Source organism: Rhea americana, unplaced genomic scaffold, assembly GCF_003343005.1.
Source record: "Rhea americana isolate MKP2758 unplaced genomic scaffold, rheAme1 scaffold_151, whole genome shotgun sequence".
Classification (NCBI taxonomy): domain Eukaryota; kingdom Metazoa; phylum Chordata; class Aves; order Rheiformes; family Rheidae; genus Rhea; species Rhea americana.
The window spans coordinates 1,515,709-1,531,307 of NW_028185606.1; the positions used below are offsets into that span (position 1 = coordinate 1,515,709).

At 48.4% G+C, this 15,599-nt stretch overlaps 2 protein-coding genes and 1 long non-coding RNA gene across 13 annotated transcripts in view; all 3 read left to right on the forward strand.

The window, feature by feature from the left end:
* Window positions 1–8,574, forward strand: part of RC3H1 (ring finger and CCCH-type domains 1) — a 55,188-nt gene extending 46,614 nt beyond the window's left edge. For 3 of the 5 annotated variants that reach the window (XM_085299636.1, XM_085299639.1, XM_085299641.1), the window contains one exon: window positions 640–8,574. In XM_085299636.1, coding sequence (XP_085155762.1) covers window positions 640–793 — 154 coding nt within the window. In that variant the 3' untranslated portion in view covers window positions 794–8,574. The remainder of the gene's footprint in view (window positions 1–639) is intronic. The other 2 variants (XM_085299638.1, XM_085299640.1) reach the window with 1 other exon arrangement.
* Window positions 1–15,599, forward strand: part of LOC146598839 (uncharacterized) — a 186,506-nt gene that overhangs the window by 137,551 nt on the left and 33,356 nt on the right. The window lies entirely within an intron of this gene.
* The window catches only part of SERPINC1 (serpin family C member 1), a 5,469-nt gene continuing 1,447 nt past the window's right edge, over window positions 11,578–15,599 (forward strand). The window contains exons 1-5 of the mRNA XM_085299642.1: window positions 11,578–11,990; window positions 13,967–14,182; window positions 14,483–14,620; window positions 14,714–15,107; window positions 15,457–15,521. Coding sequence (XP_085155768.1) covers window positions 11,616–11,990; window positions 13,967–14,182; window positions 14,483–14,620; window positions 14,714–15,107; window positions 15,457–15,521 — 1,188 coding nt within the window. The 5' untranslated portion in view covers window positions 11,578–11,615. The remainder of the gene's footprint in view (window positions 11,991–13,966; window positions 14,183–14,482; window positions 14,621–14,713; window positions 15,108–15,456; window positions 15,522–15,599) is intronic.

The following is a 15,599-nucleotide window of genomic DNA, read 5'->3' on the forward strand; positions in this document are numbered from 1 at the left end:
AGTGCTGCAGATGTAAACTTGGCTTAATAAAACATAACTTTGCGTGAGTGGCTTTGAATTTGGATATTTATTCATAGAATGCTAGTTAGAAAATATATGCCTCATAACTGCTTAGGAATTTTTTGCTTTCTTGTTACAACCAATCCATGAGTTCCATTCTGTGCCATTAGACCAAGGCCTCTGRAATAGAAACCAGTGCATTTGCAATTTCCATATGAAACTCTGCAAGTAATGAAATAAGTATTTATTTAAAAATCTTTAATAAAAAAAAAATCTGGATATTTTAAATATTCTGGAGTGTGTACATTGTACTGTAGATTTTTATGGAATATACTGAAATATTTAGTAAAACGTAACTAATCTAGAACTCTAAAACATTCTTAAATCTTGCTTGGTTTTGATTCTCCTTATTTTATTTCTTCTCTTTCTGGTAAGCATCTGCAGTATACCAAACAACCTGTTCATTCTGTAAGGCATGTCTATACCAGTTTATTCACAACTGTTCGAGACACTGCAGCAAGAAATACTCAGGTCCATGTTGTTCRTGTAATAAAAATGATAACAAATAATAATAATAGAAAAATCTTAGTAATCACTTTTCTTCACCCCTCATCTTTTGTCCTGACAACTGTCTTTCAGCAGTGATGTTCCAAACGGATCAGCCTTGACACAAGAGAACATTGGCCTCCTGTCGAACAAGACGGCATCTCTGAGCCTGTCGGAGGACCCAGAGGGCGGAGGAGACAACCACGACTCCCAGAGAGCGGGAGTTACACCCACGTCTGCTCCTTGAATTGAGGCCAGCATGCCCCACGGTTTCTTTTGCTGGGGTAGTGCTAGCTTCCATCGTGTTTTTTTCGAGGGGTAATTGGAGAAACCCAGGAGCAACAGCAGTAGCAGAGCAGCAGGTCCAGAGGCAATGTGCACAAACACAACTACTAGAAACAAATCCTGCACATAGTTCACATTAACGCATTTTTTAATTAAAAAAATGAAAATTAGCAGTATCTGCAAGCAATTCAAATTAAATTTGTTTTTGTTCTGTGAATGAACTTTATTTTAATAACTTTGGACGCCTTGGATCCCAGGGCTTAAAAAAAAAGATATTATATATATACTCTGTTTGATTAATTGTATGATCTTAATGAAGTAGGTTTTTTCTTTTATTTTGGTATTATTACATACCCAGTGCATAACTTTTTTTAAAAATCACCTTCATTTCTCAACAATTAAAGCAACTTGGCCACTTCCTTGTATGATTCAAAAGGGAACAAGGAAGGAAGGCTGGAGAGGTTGGAGAGTAGCTATGAACTGTAGTACCAAAAGATGTGCAGCAAATTTCATTCTTAAAAACAGTTCCTCCCTTTGTGGCTARGAACTGAACCATAACTTGTGTACAACATCCTTTTGCTTAAATAATTTAAGCTTATGCTGCGAGTGGCAGAATCTTTTTCAGTGCAACAGGTACAGTCTGTAGTATATGCCTCAGCACAGCACATGTGGTTAAAATTGTAACAAAAAGAGTAACCCAACACCTGTATGTTATTTTATTTGAAAGTTGCTGGCRTATTTTCTGTTGGGACTAAAGAAGTCAGCAGAGAGCAGATTAACCTAGTCACGGGTGTTTCTGAAGGTGGTGAGCTGGGGYTTGTGGTAGGGAGGCTTAGCTAACCAGTGGAGGCTGCACAGCATGACCTAAGGCAGACTCTCTAGAAACAGAAACTAGAACACAAGCACATGCGGTTGCTGGATATCAGCTGTAGATGGTTCAGCAAGCTCATGTTAGGTGTCCAATGTCTGGATTTGCTTTTTGTTTTGTTTTTTAACTTACCATGCCTTTAAAAGAACCTTACCAAAGTCCATACAATTAAGTCAACGCAGTGGGACTTMGTAAGCTCTCTGCCTTTTGAAGCATTCTTTCATGTATGCCTTCCTCTCAGCAGCTCTTGCCATTGTGTTTTTTTTCCTTCGTTGCTATTACATTATTACTAAAACGATCATAACTTCCTCTATAAGCTGTTTTTTTTCTTCTTTTTGTTCACTGATGGATACCTATTTAATTGTGATGCTATTGAAGGCCTTTTACTGAAGGAGACAAACACCTTTACCTGTGTTGATGCACACAAATCAATCTGACAAAAGCAGAGGAGAAAGTGAGGAAATAAAGGAAAAGTTTCCTTTTTGAAAGGTGGCACTGGTCAGTGTTCATCAGAAATGGATGCCTCAGTCAAACCGCTGCTTTTGCAACATGTCTGTTGCTGCCTGAAGGCAGCAATTCTGTCTCATGGGAGGAAAGCTGCATCAAAACCATCACTTGAGTCACAGCACTGGTCCCGGCAGAGGTGGTCAGAAGGTACTGAAAGCCACGTTTTGCTYGATAAATCTAACGTGCTGCTTCTCCAAGTAGATGCTTTTGTAAGCAGAAGTTACAGAAGCTGTAAGTCTCTCTAGATCTYTTTCCTTAAAAAGTTAAAGTGAAAAAGGTTTTGTCCTTGCTGCACATCTTTTGACTGTTCCTACATGCACTGGGGTGAGGCCCTCTAAATGAAGAATTCTGTGGAGAATCGGGGTGGGTTTTTTTGTTTTTTGTTTTTTTTTAATGCTGCTCCCTCTACACCTTCTTGGCCTGTTCTCTCTCTCTTTTTTTTTCTTAATTTCTCTCTCTGGATTAGACTACTAAATCAGAAAGCACTGGATATGTAATAAATTACTGCATTGCTTTGGTTGGGTAAAGCAAGAGTTAATAATTTTCCTGGTTTTTAGTTTTTTCCTTAACCTTAACTCCTGCTGAGGTCATAGCAACCTTGGGCTAAGCTTTGCATTCATCATACTGTTAAATAAAACAAAATGGGGGGTGGGAGGGGATACAGTCCCACTATTGCCTACCAGTAGGAGAGTCCAAACAGAAGACTCTTTTGAGTAGCAATTATTTAATTTGCCCAGTCAAGGCACCGCGTTTATATAATATTTCACATTGAATTTGATTATGCCCTACAGACCTGGCTGGTCAAGGATTTGATACACATATTGGCTTGGGATTCGAGCTTTCTTTTTTATTTAAATAAAAATTTATATATAAATATATATATACATATATACATAGTTATATCTGTATATATATTGGGTATGTTTTAAGAATTTTTTCGCATGAGCGCAGCTGTTGTGATCAAATGTCTGGGAGGTAGAAGCACTGAATGAAGATAAAGGCATTTTTCAGCACGCACCCACATCCTCCATATCTCCTCACATGGGTTTATTTCACTCTTAGTCGAACTTTGGCCTCTGAACTGCCAAGAGAAGTAGTTTTGAAGCTTATTTACTTTCTTTTCCTTTTAATTTTTGGCAGAGAGTCRTCTTTGCACTAGAGTAGCTTCATCTCCACCCCCTGCCCGCCTAATCCATCCATATCTCCTACTTGAGACCTAGCATTACAGCTGCTCTCCTTCGAGCTGAGAAGAACTAGACTGATGCAGTTTAGAGCCTGTCAGGTCTGTTCCTCCCTTCTCCACGTAGGGCGTGATGATTTTTAGCATGTTCCCCGGCAGCATGCTCACAAGTGAACTGACCCAGGACCCCGTGCTGTGTTCTCCCTTCCTTAAGTGCAGAGCACCACCATCAGGTCAGCCTTCTCTTCGTGGTTCTTAGTTTACGCCTTCCTGCTGTGTCTGTCTGAACACAGGAAGCTCATTTTAGTTGAGACAATTAGTGCAATATCCTAATTTAGGAGGACAAGCCCAGAATGTAGATGTTCTTAAGTGTTCTTACTTTAGGTAAATTAAAATTTCAGAGACGGTTATAGTAGGTCTGAAACTCTAGATTTATTTTCAACACTAGGAAGAAAATCTGGAGGGGCAAAAATTTGTACCCGTTAACCACTTCTGCCAGCTAATTTCCAGGTCTGAAATTACTCTCTCCCCCCCGCCAGCTTTTGCTTCTRGGAGGAGCTCTACATTAAGAGCTATTCATATTTTCTTTGCTGGCCAACGTATCGTGAATGCTTCCAAGAGCTGTGGATTAAAAAGGAGACCTTACTGRTGGGTTTTTTTCTCCTTTGTCCAGCTTTCTCTGTGCTGTACTTTGTGCACAGTGTCCTTGTTGTGATCAGTGTGTCCAGGTGAATGTCCTGTTTGCACAGTATTGTAGTTTGGCTTGTTAAATACATTTTTGTTTGATATCTACAAACAATATTGATTTTTGGCTTTGTTTTTCCCTCCCTCCTCCTTTTTGCCCTTTCCCTCTATCTTTAGAGAAGTTTAATTGATCAGACAAGTCAAATAACAAACTATGAAACATGCTTTTAAGTCTATATGGAAGTTGCACCTAAAATTTTCACTTTTTGTGGAAAACCATGCTAACAGAAGTTAGAGAACAGATCGCTCCATGAATAGTGGAAGCACTGACTGCTATAGCAGGTTACTAGAGAACGAAAATTTCTGGAGCAACTCTTTATACTGCTAAATTCATTCCTGTACCCYGTTATTGCCCTACTTGTACAGGAATAGCATCCACTTCAGTGAAGTTAGTCTTGGCTAAAAACTGGCTTGGTCCCTTCCTTCTACTCAAGCCTGCAGTGTTGCAGTGGTGTTCGGGCACTTCTGCATCATTCGGTAGGTAGGTCTGGTTTCTTAGTGCAGTGGACAGCTTTGAACACTTACTGACAGCAGGGTTTCAGCCCCAGCAGTGGACAAAACCCTAAAAATGGGAAGCCCCAAGTAGCAGGCCAGGCTTCAGAAAGTCAATCGGTGGTTCAGTCAGTTTGGAAAAGGTGTTTAGTTCTGTCGCGTTGTTTTCTTTATTCTTCCGTAAACATCTCCCTCCTTCCTTTCCTGTGACCTCCTTGTCCTCTCTCAGTAGAGGAAATCTACAGTTTTCCTTCCAGCCTTTCGTGTGCGGCCATACCCTGTCCCATCGTCGAGCGGGACTTTGCTTTAGCTCTGAGCACCTTTCAGACTTGCAGCACTGTTGTCTATCCCCTTTCTTCCCGGTTGCTTTTCTRTCTGGTTTCTTCGGAGCCTCGTGCTCTCCCGCTTGCCCATGCCTTCCTGTGCCCCCTCTGTGGCCTGCCCGTTCACCCTCCCTGGTTGTGTAACAGTGACAGCTTGCTGCCTCGAAACGGAGCATTCAAATGAATTCGCTTAGCCAATAACTTCTGTGAAGTTGCCTTTTCTAATGGTGTTATTACTCAGTGATGCACAAATGTGATATTGCCCCTACTGGTAGGCAAACGGGGGATCTGTATAAACATGGTAAACTGCTGTTTTTCTTTAAAGGAGAGCCAAAGACTTGTGCTTTACTTTTTTTTTTTTTTTTTTTTTTCCTCCCCTCCCTCCTGGTGTAGCTGTTCCGATTGTCAGATCTTTGTGGGGTTTTGTGAGTTGACTGTATTATCCTAATAGAAACTTACAGAAGTTAATGATTGTCAAGCCTTATCCATGCATTGAATGGTGTAAAATCATTCCGTTTAGTCATAAAATTTGCGATGTATTGAGATGTGTCTGGAGTATGCTAACATGTTTTCATTCTCTCGTGCGCTCTCCCAGCTAATGAAGAGGCTCATTTAGAGAGGGAGAAGGAACTTAGAAATTTATATAATCAAAGAAGCCTTGTGTGTAAGTGTTTAAATCTAAATTGACTTGAATACTGATTTAAAATTTCTTCAATTATAGTAAAAGATAAATCTGTGTTGCGAATGTGACTCTTTTGACTTTTAAGGCCATTGGAACTGAAAACACTTGTCAGCTGTGGCTTTACATTAAATTAGATGTGGAAGAAGCACACTTGCATGATGACATTGAGAGCAAAAATCGAGTAAAATGGGGCAAATCCTGTATTGGAAAGGACTAGGAGTGGGGCTTTTCATTGACAATACAACAAAGTTGCTTTTATTTCCCATCTGACTTAAACTCTTGCGGAATATTGTTTTAAGATTCAGAGAAATCTGCAAAAGTAACATAAACCCTCAGCTTTTTGCCGTTTGCATTTGTAAGTGCAAACAGTAGTGAGCCGGACTACAGGATAGTTTTCTGAAGAAGCCCAACAACGGGTATGTTTGAGTAGCCGTTTCAGACCACCTGCGTGGTCCGAGGGTTTCAGTGCGAGAAAGCAGGAGGCTCAACAGCAGGACTGCCAGCTCGTTTCCTCTGCTCRGTAAAGGGGAGAGAATTGGTACCGTTAAAAGCWGTGTGTGTGTGTGAGAGAGAGACAAAGTATTTATAGTCCTAGAGCAGTCAGAATCAATGCAGAGCAAGACTGCCTGTGGCGTGATTTTGCCTTCGTATTCACATTTGTCCTCATGGTTCCCATCTCCAAAATGCACACTTTTATCCCATCTAATGTTGATAGGACTGATTAAAAAAAAAAAAAAAAAAAAATTTGTAACACAGTGAAGAGACTTCCTTTTAAAAAAAAAAGGTACTTGTCTTTTAAAGTTGCAATACTGGAGACAATACTGGAGAAATGTCTGCCTTCCCTGAATAGATGTAAACTCTGAATTTATGAGGAAAGTGAGACAGCTGTTCTGAGCCACCTTTTGGATGTGGCGTCGGTGCTAAAAATATTAAAAAATTAAATGCAATGGCTGTCGCCTGCAGTATGGGAGCATACAGGCTGTGTGGCGCTAACTGACTTGTTCTCAGATCAAGTATCTGAAATGTAGCAACTGAACTGGGGAGTCTTTTTTTTCCGTATTGCACTGTTACCAAATGCTTTGTTTTTGCTGAAAAGCCRGGAAGGAGAAAGAGGCTAAAGAGTCGGTGAGTCCAAGTTACTCGGCGCAGGTCAGCTGTCGGGGGAAGTATTCTCCYGGCAGAGCCTCCCTGCGCGATTAATATGTGGTCTTTATTCCTGTACAGGAGGAACATAACTATTCAGTGTTGTCACAGTCTTGGAGGCAATTCTTGCGATAYGGATACAGCCTTGGAAAGGGAAGGAGAGCAAATTAGTTCAATTTTTGTTTTTGTTTTTTTTTTTTTCCCTTCGTCTCAGTGGCAAGGGTAACATCATGCCGTGGAAACTCTCTGAACGCTATGGTAAGGAAGGATGCGGCTTTTTCTGAAATTTCCCAATAAAAGGAATGTGTGGGAGTTTGGCTTTGTCTTTATCCTTGCTGCATCAGGAGCATCCCGGTTATTTGAAGCTTAAAGTATGTGACTGTAATAATCAAATTTAGATGTGTGTAGCTTAGTAACTTAATTAGCTGGTCTTGAGAGGCAYAGTCTGCAATTCCAGTGTGTTTGTGTACGATTTAGTGCAAATTGCCAGATGTTCAGCACTTGGGGAAATTCGGGGCATCTTGCTTCATCCAGCAAAGTGAGTATCTGTAGATATACATGGTTGGATGTYCTCGTATTTTGGGAAACAAATGATTGTTGGATCTGGAAATCCTAGAAAAACACAATACAATTTCAATTTAAAAGTATGATCCTGAGGAAGATGCAACAGTGGGTGAGGTGGCATCTCTGAAAATAAGCATWGGGTGTGATGGAATTACTTGTGAAATGTGTAGGGCAAAAACACCTGTAAGGAAAAAAAAATCTTGTGGAGTATTTGATGTTTGAGAAACTACTTGCTGCTTTGTAATGTTAAATGGATTTATTAATAATTCTGTGGCAGACAGTACTCACAAGTCTTTGGCATCCAAACCAGATTGTGTACTGCATGGATCCCACAACTGGACGTGTGTGCTGACCTCTTTATTTCTAGCTCTTTTTGATTTGGCAGCAGCATTTTATACGTGCATAAAGCAACCTGAGGCAGAAGAAACCCATCGCGGCTGCTGCCCCGTTCACARCTGGTACCTTTAATCTGCAGCCTCTCGCGAGTGGAGCTGCTCTGACACAGGCAGATGCGACACAGCAAATGACTCTGTCTAGTTTTAAGGAGTTCCCGCTGCCCCTTTGGCCTCTGCTGCTGTTGAAGCAGCCTCTCTGCTAAGAGGAGCTTTCCTTGAAGTYGGCTTAGCAACTGTGCTGTAGCTTCATTATTTTTGCTGATTTTTCTGTAACTGGTACCTTAATGTCGAGAGCTCTTTCCCCATCGTGTCCCTTGCTGTGGGGAGGAAGAGGAGAGGCAAGGYAGGAGGAGGGAGAAAGGCTCGTGGGATTTTCTATGCGGCTGCTCCCACCCACCCATCCCTCTTTGAAATCATCTACTTCCAGTTGTGGGATTTCTCTATAGATGGTTTTTTTTTTCCCTGTTTTTGTAAGCTTAGTTTACTTTGATCTTGTTAGTGTCATACAAGTCTCCCAGAGACATTCTGCAGTCATTATCACCTTTTTGGGTGGAGTTTATTTTATTTTTTTTGTTTTTGTTTTTTTTAATAACTTTCAACATTGGTGCGTATATGCTTGAGATAGAGCTCATGTAATTTTCCAATCGTATTGATTGTATGTGATTGTGCCCTGCAGAGGTATATTTAACAAAGAATGAAATAAAATAAAAAAGGATAGTCTAGGTTAATAAAGGAGACCGTGAGATTTGCTGAGTCAGGTTACGAACTAGTTCTTGAATTTATTTAGGATTTTGGGTAAGTGAAGTTCCTTGTCTGGTGTTCTCATAAATCAATGCTAATCAAAATGTCATTGTTTCTCTTTGTTTGTGGAACTAGTTCTTTTCTTGCTTTTCTTCTCCTTCCTTTGGTTTCTTCCTTTCCTTTTCCTTCCTTCCCCAGTAAAAAAAATAKAGAGAGAGAGCCTTATGGGTATGGCTGACTGCATTGGCTTGATAATTGTGAATAGTTGTTTATAACTAGCACAGCATTTTTAATAGGCGTAGAGATCAAAGACAGCATGTGAAAAGAGTTCTCTAGACTGCAATCTTGGCGAGGTCGGGGGAGTGCTGAGCGCACACTTGTACACGCAGGCCCGGCCACGGGGGAGGCACGCAAGGCGCTGAGATAATCCTCCTTGAGAGGTCGGGTACTTCGCTGCCCGTTGGAAAAGAGGATAAAAAGGATGGAAGAGTTCACTATATCCAGCTCCCTGTGGTTTTACTCCTTCAATATACATTTTAAAAGAGAAGCCTTGTAGATGTTGTGCTGAAGTGGGAAGGAGAGGATCCCSAGACTGGAAAGTCAGTGTCCCCCTCCTTATTTCCTCCTTAGAGCTAGAGCCGAAAACACTTTTGTATTGAAGAACAACACCGTGAAGACCTGTTGTGCGTGCGWGCGTGGTGGTTATACAGCAAAAGCTGTATGTTGAAACACTATTTCCCCTTCACCTTGCTTTTCTCCCTCTCGAAGCTGGCTCGGACTCGCCTTGCTTCCMCATCGTGTCCAAGGGTCCCCTGAGTTATATATATATTTTAACGAGCAGAAAGGAAGTGATTCGCTACTTGGTTTGTAAATAGATGGAAGTGTCTATCAGGTGTTACCTGCTTTACTGTCAGCATTTATATTAAATGATAAATTAACRGAGAACACCTTGAAATCTCTCTCTCTTGCTGTCTGGGCTGATTGCGCGTTCTTCTACGTTTTGCACGATGAGCCTCTCGCCTGGAAGCCAGCGCGTGTGTGCTGGAGGTGCCAGGTGTCTCGGCAGAGAAGCCCCGTGAAGGTTGGTCCCCCCTCGCGTGGGCTTTAGCAAAGCATCGGGCGGCTACGAATACAAAATTGGTTGAAGGGCTTCCGGTGGGGATTAAGCCGCTGCTCCTCCGAGAGCCGGCGCGAGGGCAGCCTCGTCCGGGGAGCCGGTCCCGGCGCCCGTCCTGTCGGGATGGCCGCTGGGCGCTCGTGCTTCCCGCAGCCGTCCTCTCCCGCTGCGAGCCGGGGGGTGGCAGGCGCTCGCGCAGGGAAGCGCGGCGGAGGGCTCSGTGCTTCTGTTGGTTACCCGCTTGCGGGTGCTCTCTTGGGGGAAAAACGCAGCGTTTCTGTCAAGTGGTTGGCTTTCGAAGGAAATCGTAGTGTTGTGGAGACCCTGATCTCGTTGGGAGGGAGCAGTGGCTGCTCTCAACCGCAAGGACTGTCAGGAACATGAGCATTTTATTATTATTGTTCAGTTAATGGGATGAAGGGGAGGCTGGGTTCAGATAGGTGACAGCTGCAGGACAGACGGGTGTAGATACTGAGAGAGCCTCTTAGTGCTCCCAAGTGCCGCTGTCTTCCCGGCCTCTCCAGAAAAGAGGCAATTCTGAGGGCCTCGCAAGCACGATGACAAAAACGACGCGCGACAGCTCGTCCCTCCTGCCCGCAGCTGCCGGGCGCGGAGCTTTGGCGCTTGAGGATGCCGAGCAGCAGYAGGTACCGCTTCGGAGCGAGCAAGGACCCCTCTGTCCCTTGGAGCCCGCGGAAGCAGCTTTGGGGACAGAGCCGTCGCTCCATGAAAGCAAACGAGGCAGCTCGTAGTTTTTATTGATGCACTTGTCGCTTTGGATGCTTCCGTCGGCACGGACCTGCCCAGGCAGAAGTGCTGCGCCGTAAATGGCCACTGAAGTCATTTTTCAGTGCAGTACGTGTCAGCCTGCGGTTTGGAAAATATACAGATCCCTTCAGGCCTACGTACAATTTTTTGGAATATTTGGAGGGAAAAGGGGAAAAAAGTGAACGTTCTCCCCCAGACACGGGGAGAAGGGCAGCCCGGGCTCGGACGCCGCCCGGGCTCGGACGCCGCGCGCTCCCCTCCGCGGGAAGCCCCCGGGCCCGCTGGCAGCCCCGGGAAGCGGCGGGCGCAGCCGGACGGGTCCCGGGCGCGAAGCCCTCCCTCGCGGGGCGTTTTGCGGCAGGGCGGCGCGGGCGCTGCTCGGAGGCGCTGCTGCTGCGCGGGGCCGGGCCGGGCGGTACGCTTGCTGTCGGCGAAGGTGGACGAGGGCGAGACCGGCGCCCGCGCCGGGCCGCGGCAGGTCTTCAGCGGGGCGCTCGCGGCTCCGCAGGGCTCCCGCGAGAGCGGAGCTGGGCAGCGGCGCGCCGTCCCCTGCCTTGCCTTACCTGAACACCTGAAAGGGGGGGGTTATTTTGTTGTTTTTGCTGTTGTTGTTTTGTTTTCACACTAGGACTTCTTAATTTTCTTTAAGCGGCACAAAACGAGGGCATCTGGCGCTTGCGTGGGGTGGGTGGCCAAACTTTCCCTTGTCAGATTGAACTTTAAAACCTCCTTCAAACTAAACATTGCTCCGCTCTGCTCTTTGCTTAACCTGCTGCGGCCGGTCGTCAGCCTTTGGCCTCGGCGCCCCGCTCCCCTCCCGCCCTGCCTCGCTTCCCCCGGGCCGGCGCCTTCAGTGGCCGAGCCGCTTCGGGCGCCCGCGCACCTCGAGGCAGACGGCCGCTCCTGCAGCGACGTGCGTTTCCCTCCGAGAAGCCGCTTCGAGCCCCGGGGCAGGTGAGCAGCTCCCCCGCGCCGCCGGGGCGCGGGCCGGCCGCCTCTCGGCGGAGCGAGCTCTCGGCGGAGCGAGCTCTCCGCGGCACGTCTCCGCGGGTCCCGGGGGGCGGCCGGCCGGCCGGCCGGGGCTCGGCCTCCGGGCGTTGCGAGGCTCCGGCCGGGGAAGCCCAGCTGCGACGCGCGCCAAGGCGAGCCGCCTTCTGGGGAGCGCTCGAGGGCCCGGCCCGCGCGGACGCCGCGGGGGCCCCGCCGGCTCCGGGCCCGCCGCGGGGCCGGGGCCGAGCCCGCTCTCTCCCGTTCCAGGACATGCATCTCTTTGCGGCGTGTCTCCTCGGCGTCTGGGCTCTGGCCGCCGCTCAGCGCTACGTCATGGAGGACGTCTGCACGGCGAAGCCGCGCGACATCCCGGTGAATCCCRTCTGCATCTATCGCAACCCGGAGAAGAAGCCGCAGGAAGGCGACGGGCAAGAGGCGGAGAAAGACAAGATCCCCGGGTTCACCAACCCCCGCGTCTGGGAGCTGTCGAGGGCCAACTCGCGCTTCGCGGTGGTCTTCTACAAGTACCTGGCCGACTCCAAGGACAACGGGGAGAACATCTTCATGTCGCCCCTCAGCATCTCCACAGCCTTCGCCATGACCAAGCTCGGCGCCTGCGGTGACACCCTCCAGCAGCTCATGGAGGTCGGTGGCARTTCCTCGGCCTTTTTTGGTAGCCGTCACCAGGGCCCGGGAGACGGCAGAGCTGGCAGTGGCTGAGCACCGCTGCGGGGCTCCCCGGCTCGGGAAGGAGACCGGTAGCGAAACAAGCCCCCGGGCAGGACGCGTCAGGCTTTGGCTCCGAGCTCTTTGAGTCCCAATTCTTTCCTTAGACGCAGCATTCAGGGCGAGTTTCCCTGGGTTTGGCAAGTCCGTTTCCACCTGGAGGAAAGGAAACCCGTCCTGGAGAGAGGGAAGAGGAACACCTTGTTTCTTGCAGGCCTGGCTTGCAAGGGTAGTTAGGGCTGCTCTTGTGCAAAAAGCAGAAGTCATGCAGTAAGTCCCACTGGACCTTCTTCACATCCCTCCTGCTCCCCTGGGACAAGGTGGGATTTGTCTGGGCTAATGAAACTTAGAGCTGCAGCACCATAGTGCGGGCTGACCTTGCTCCTGTGCTGGTGGGGTCCATGCTTGGAGYACAAGCCGAAACCCCCAGGAGCAAGCGACCAGGCCTCCCCGGGCAAGAGACCGCTGCAAGCCACCTTCCAAGCAGCAGCAAAAGCATCAGTGGGAGACGGTGTAGAGACCCCTTTGTCGGTTGGTACTAAGTTACAGCCCGTCCCCCGYGTCAAAGCGGGGACGTGTTGGCGAGAAGAGCTCTCCCCAGTCCTTCCTGCCTTGAGGCCAAATGAGGTTTTGGCCTGCAGGGCTGTGACTGGTTCCCTTCGGGAAGACTTGGCTGTGTTTGGTTTTACTCTCAGAGCTGTTGAATCAGTCAGGGTTCCCCTCATACAGACACCCGCCACCAGGGCACCAGCCCCCTCCAGTTCACGTGGCTTCCATGGCCTCCGGTCCTGTGGGATCAGTGTCCTCCGAAGGGAAGTTGGCTCCGTGCTGGTCCAACAGCCCTTCTCGCCCACCAGCTGGCTGCGTGCTCTGGCCCCGCTGGGTCCTGCCCTTGCAGACAGGAAACTACAGCCCGGAGGGGCCTTCCCGCAGGCAGGTGGGAACAGGATCTGCTCCGCGTGCTCCCACTGCCATTCTGCCAGCAGCTCCTGCCTCCAAAGGAAGCAATGTTGGTGTCAGCTGAGGTCATCCTTGGTCTGAGGCAGCATAGAGCAGTGAAACATGTCTCCCAGCTTCTTCTCCCACTCCCTCCCCTTCGGGCCAGTCCTTCCCACTGACACAGAGTCATCCAGGGACGTGGAAATGCGGATTGGCTCCTACAAACGAGCCAATAACACCCCCTTTGCCTTGCAGGAGCTCATGCCAGGGACTCCAGATGTTTATGTGGAGCAGCATGCTGGGGGATTTTCTGTGCCTAAAGCTCAGAGGTTGGATGGATGCTGGCTGACAAATCATAACTGCCCTTCTGTCTGGCAGCTAGGAAGGGATTAGGAAAACCTCACTGTGCTGCAGGAGTCTAGCCTCGAAACGGCTGCAACGTATTCTCGTTCCTTGCAAACAGATCACGTGTACCCGAGTTACTCAACAGGCCGACACGTGGGCAGGAACGGCCTGTGGGAGTGTCGCAGAAGGCTTTAGCGCAAGCCTTGCGGGTCCTCCTGTGACCTGCAGCAAGCAACCCAAGAGTTGCTTCCAGCCCCTACAGTGAGACACTCACGTTGTGTAAAGCTCTCAATGAGCAGCACCTCGGTATGTTGAGCAGGGTTTCRTTCCTCCCTTCGAGCTCTCCAAAGCCAGGTCTCAGGCTGGGAACGTGCTGCTTTTGTGTAGATTTGGTGGCGTTGATAGMTGAAGCTCAGGGCCTGTAGATTTCGTGCGCCGTGATCTGTGCTGGGGGGCAGAGGGCAAAGGGCTGTATCTACGCTTGCTGTGGGCCCCAGGTGAGCAGTCGTCTGGCATGTTGGCAATGAATGTGCAGGTTCAGCCCTCAGTGTGGGGCTGCAGGACCACGGGAGCCCGCTCATGGAGTCCTCCTCGCTGTTTTGGTCTTCTAGGTCTTTCGATTCGACACCATTTCAGAAAAGACATCTGATCAGATCCACTTCTTCTTTGCCAAGCTGAACTGCCGGCTTTACAAGAAAGCCAACAAATCCTCAGAGCTCGTATCAGCCAACCGCCTCTTTGGGGAGAAATCTTTGGTCTTTAATGAGACTTACCAGAACATTAGTGAAATAGTTTATGGAGCCAAGCTCTGGCCCTTGAACTTCAAAGTGAGTCTGAACTGCTCGGGCTTTCTCCCCGTTTTCCACGTCCTTCTGCTTTTGCTGCTTCCCCGCTCTTTGCCCGCAGGGCTGGGCCCACGGGACGTGAGTGCAGGCRGGCGCGTGGGGCACAGCGCCTTCGGTCCTGGCTCGCCTTAAGCACGGTTGCCTTCCAGCCCGTCTTCTCTAAATGCTGCAGCTCTGTGCTGGAAGCAGTATCCTCCCTGGGAGCCCCTTTGGCTACGGAGGGGACACAGAGAGGTGTTTAAAACCCTTGACTGACTTAGGTATTTTGGTCTCTTTCTTCAGGAAAAGCCAGAGCTCTCCAGGAAGATAATTAACGAGTGGGTGGCTAACAAGACAGAGAGGCGCATCACAGAAGTGATCCCGGAAGGAGGAATAAGTGATCTCACTGTCCTGGTCCTGGTCAACACCATTTATTTTAAGGTAGGACTAACAAAACCTGGAGAGCAGCCTGTTTCCTTGGGTCGAGTGATAATATTAACGTTTGTCTGTCTGTTCTTCCTCTCTCTCTTTTAGGGGCACTGGAAATCGCAGTTCCCAGCTCCAAACACAAAACTGGATTTATTTCATAAAGCCAACGGTGAGACCTGCAAGGTCCCGGTTATGTACCAAGAGTCCAAATTCCGCCATGCCGCCATCCCCCAGGACAAAGTGCAGGTGCTGGAGCTGCCTTACAAAGGGGACGATATCACGATGGTGCTGGTCCTGCCTGATGCTGGGACGCCGCTGGTGGAGGTGGAGCGAGACTTGACGTCGGAGAAGCTGCAGACCTGGATAGGGTCCTTGACGGAGCTCTCAATCTCAGTCTTCCTCCCTCGCTTCCGCATCGAGGACAGTTTCAGTGTCAAGGAGAAGCTGAGAAGAATGGGGCTGGAAGATCTCTTCAGCCCAGAAAATGCCAGACTCCCAGGTCAAACGTGACGACGGGGCAGYGCAGGGTGCAGGCAGGGGTTAATCGTTCCTCCATGGGTGCGCAGACAGTGAGCGCCACAGCATGCAGGGAGAGCGTGAAAGCAGTGAGGTGCCGCAGCGGTTGCAGATGCCTCTGGGTTCAGTCCCGGCACAGCAGTGCGGCCTGCTCAGCGCTGCGGCTGGGGGAGCGTAGGGCCCTCCCGCGCTTGGCGGTAGATACCCATGTTTTAGGGCAGGCTTGCCTTCTGCTTTGATGCCATGCTACGAGGGATGGAAATGTTTTGCCTCTTGAGCTGTCATCTCAAAACATATTACAATTTTCTCTGTCTTGTTATTCTGGGTTTTAGGTATCATTGCAGAGGGCCGGACAGACCTCTACGTATCTGATGCTTTCCACAAAGCCTTCCTTGAGGTAAGCTTTGTTTTGTCCCAAGACACGTTTTCCTCTCAACTTTCATTTTAAAAACATGAAGCATGACAAGGGAAAAAA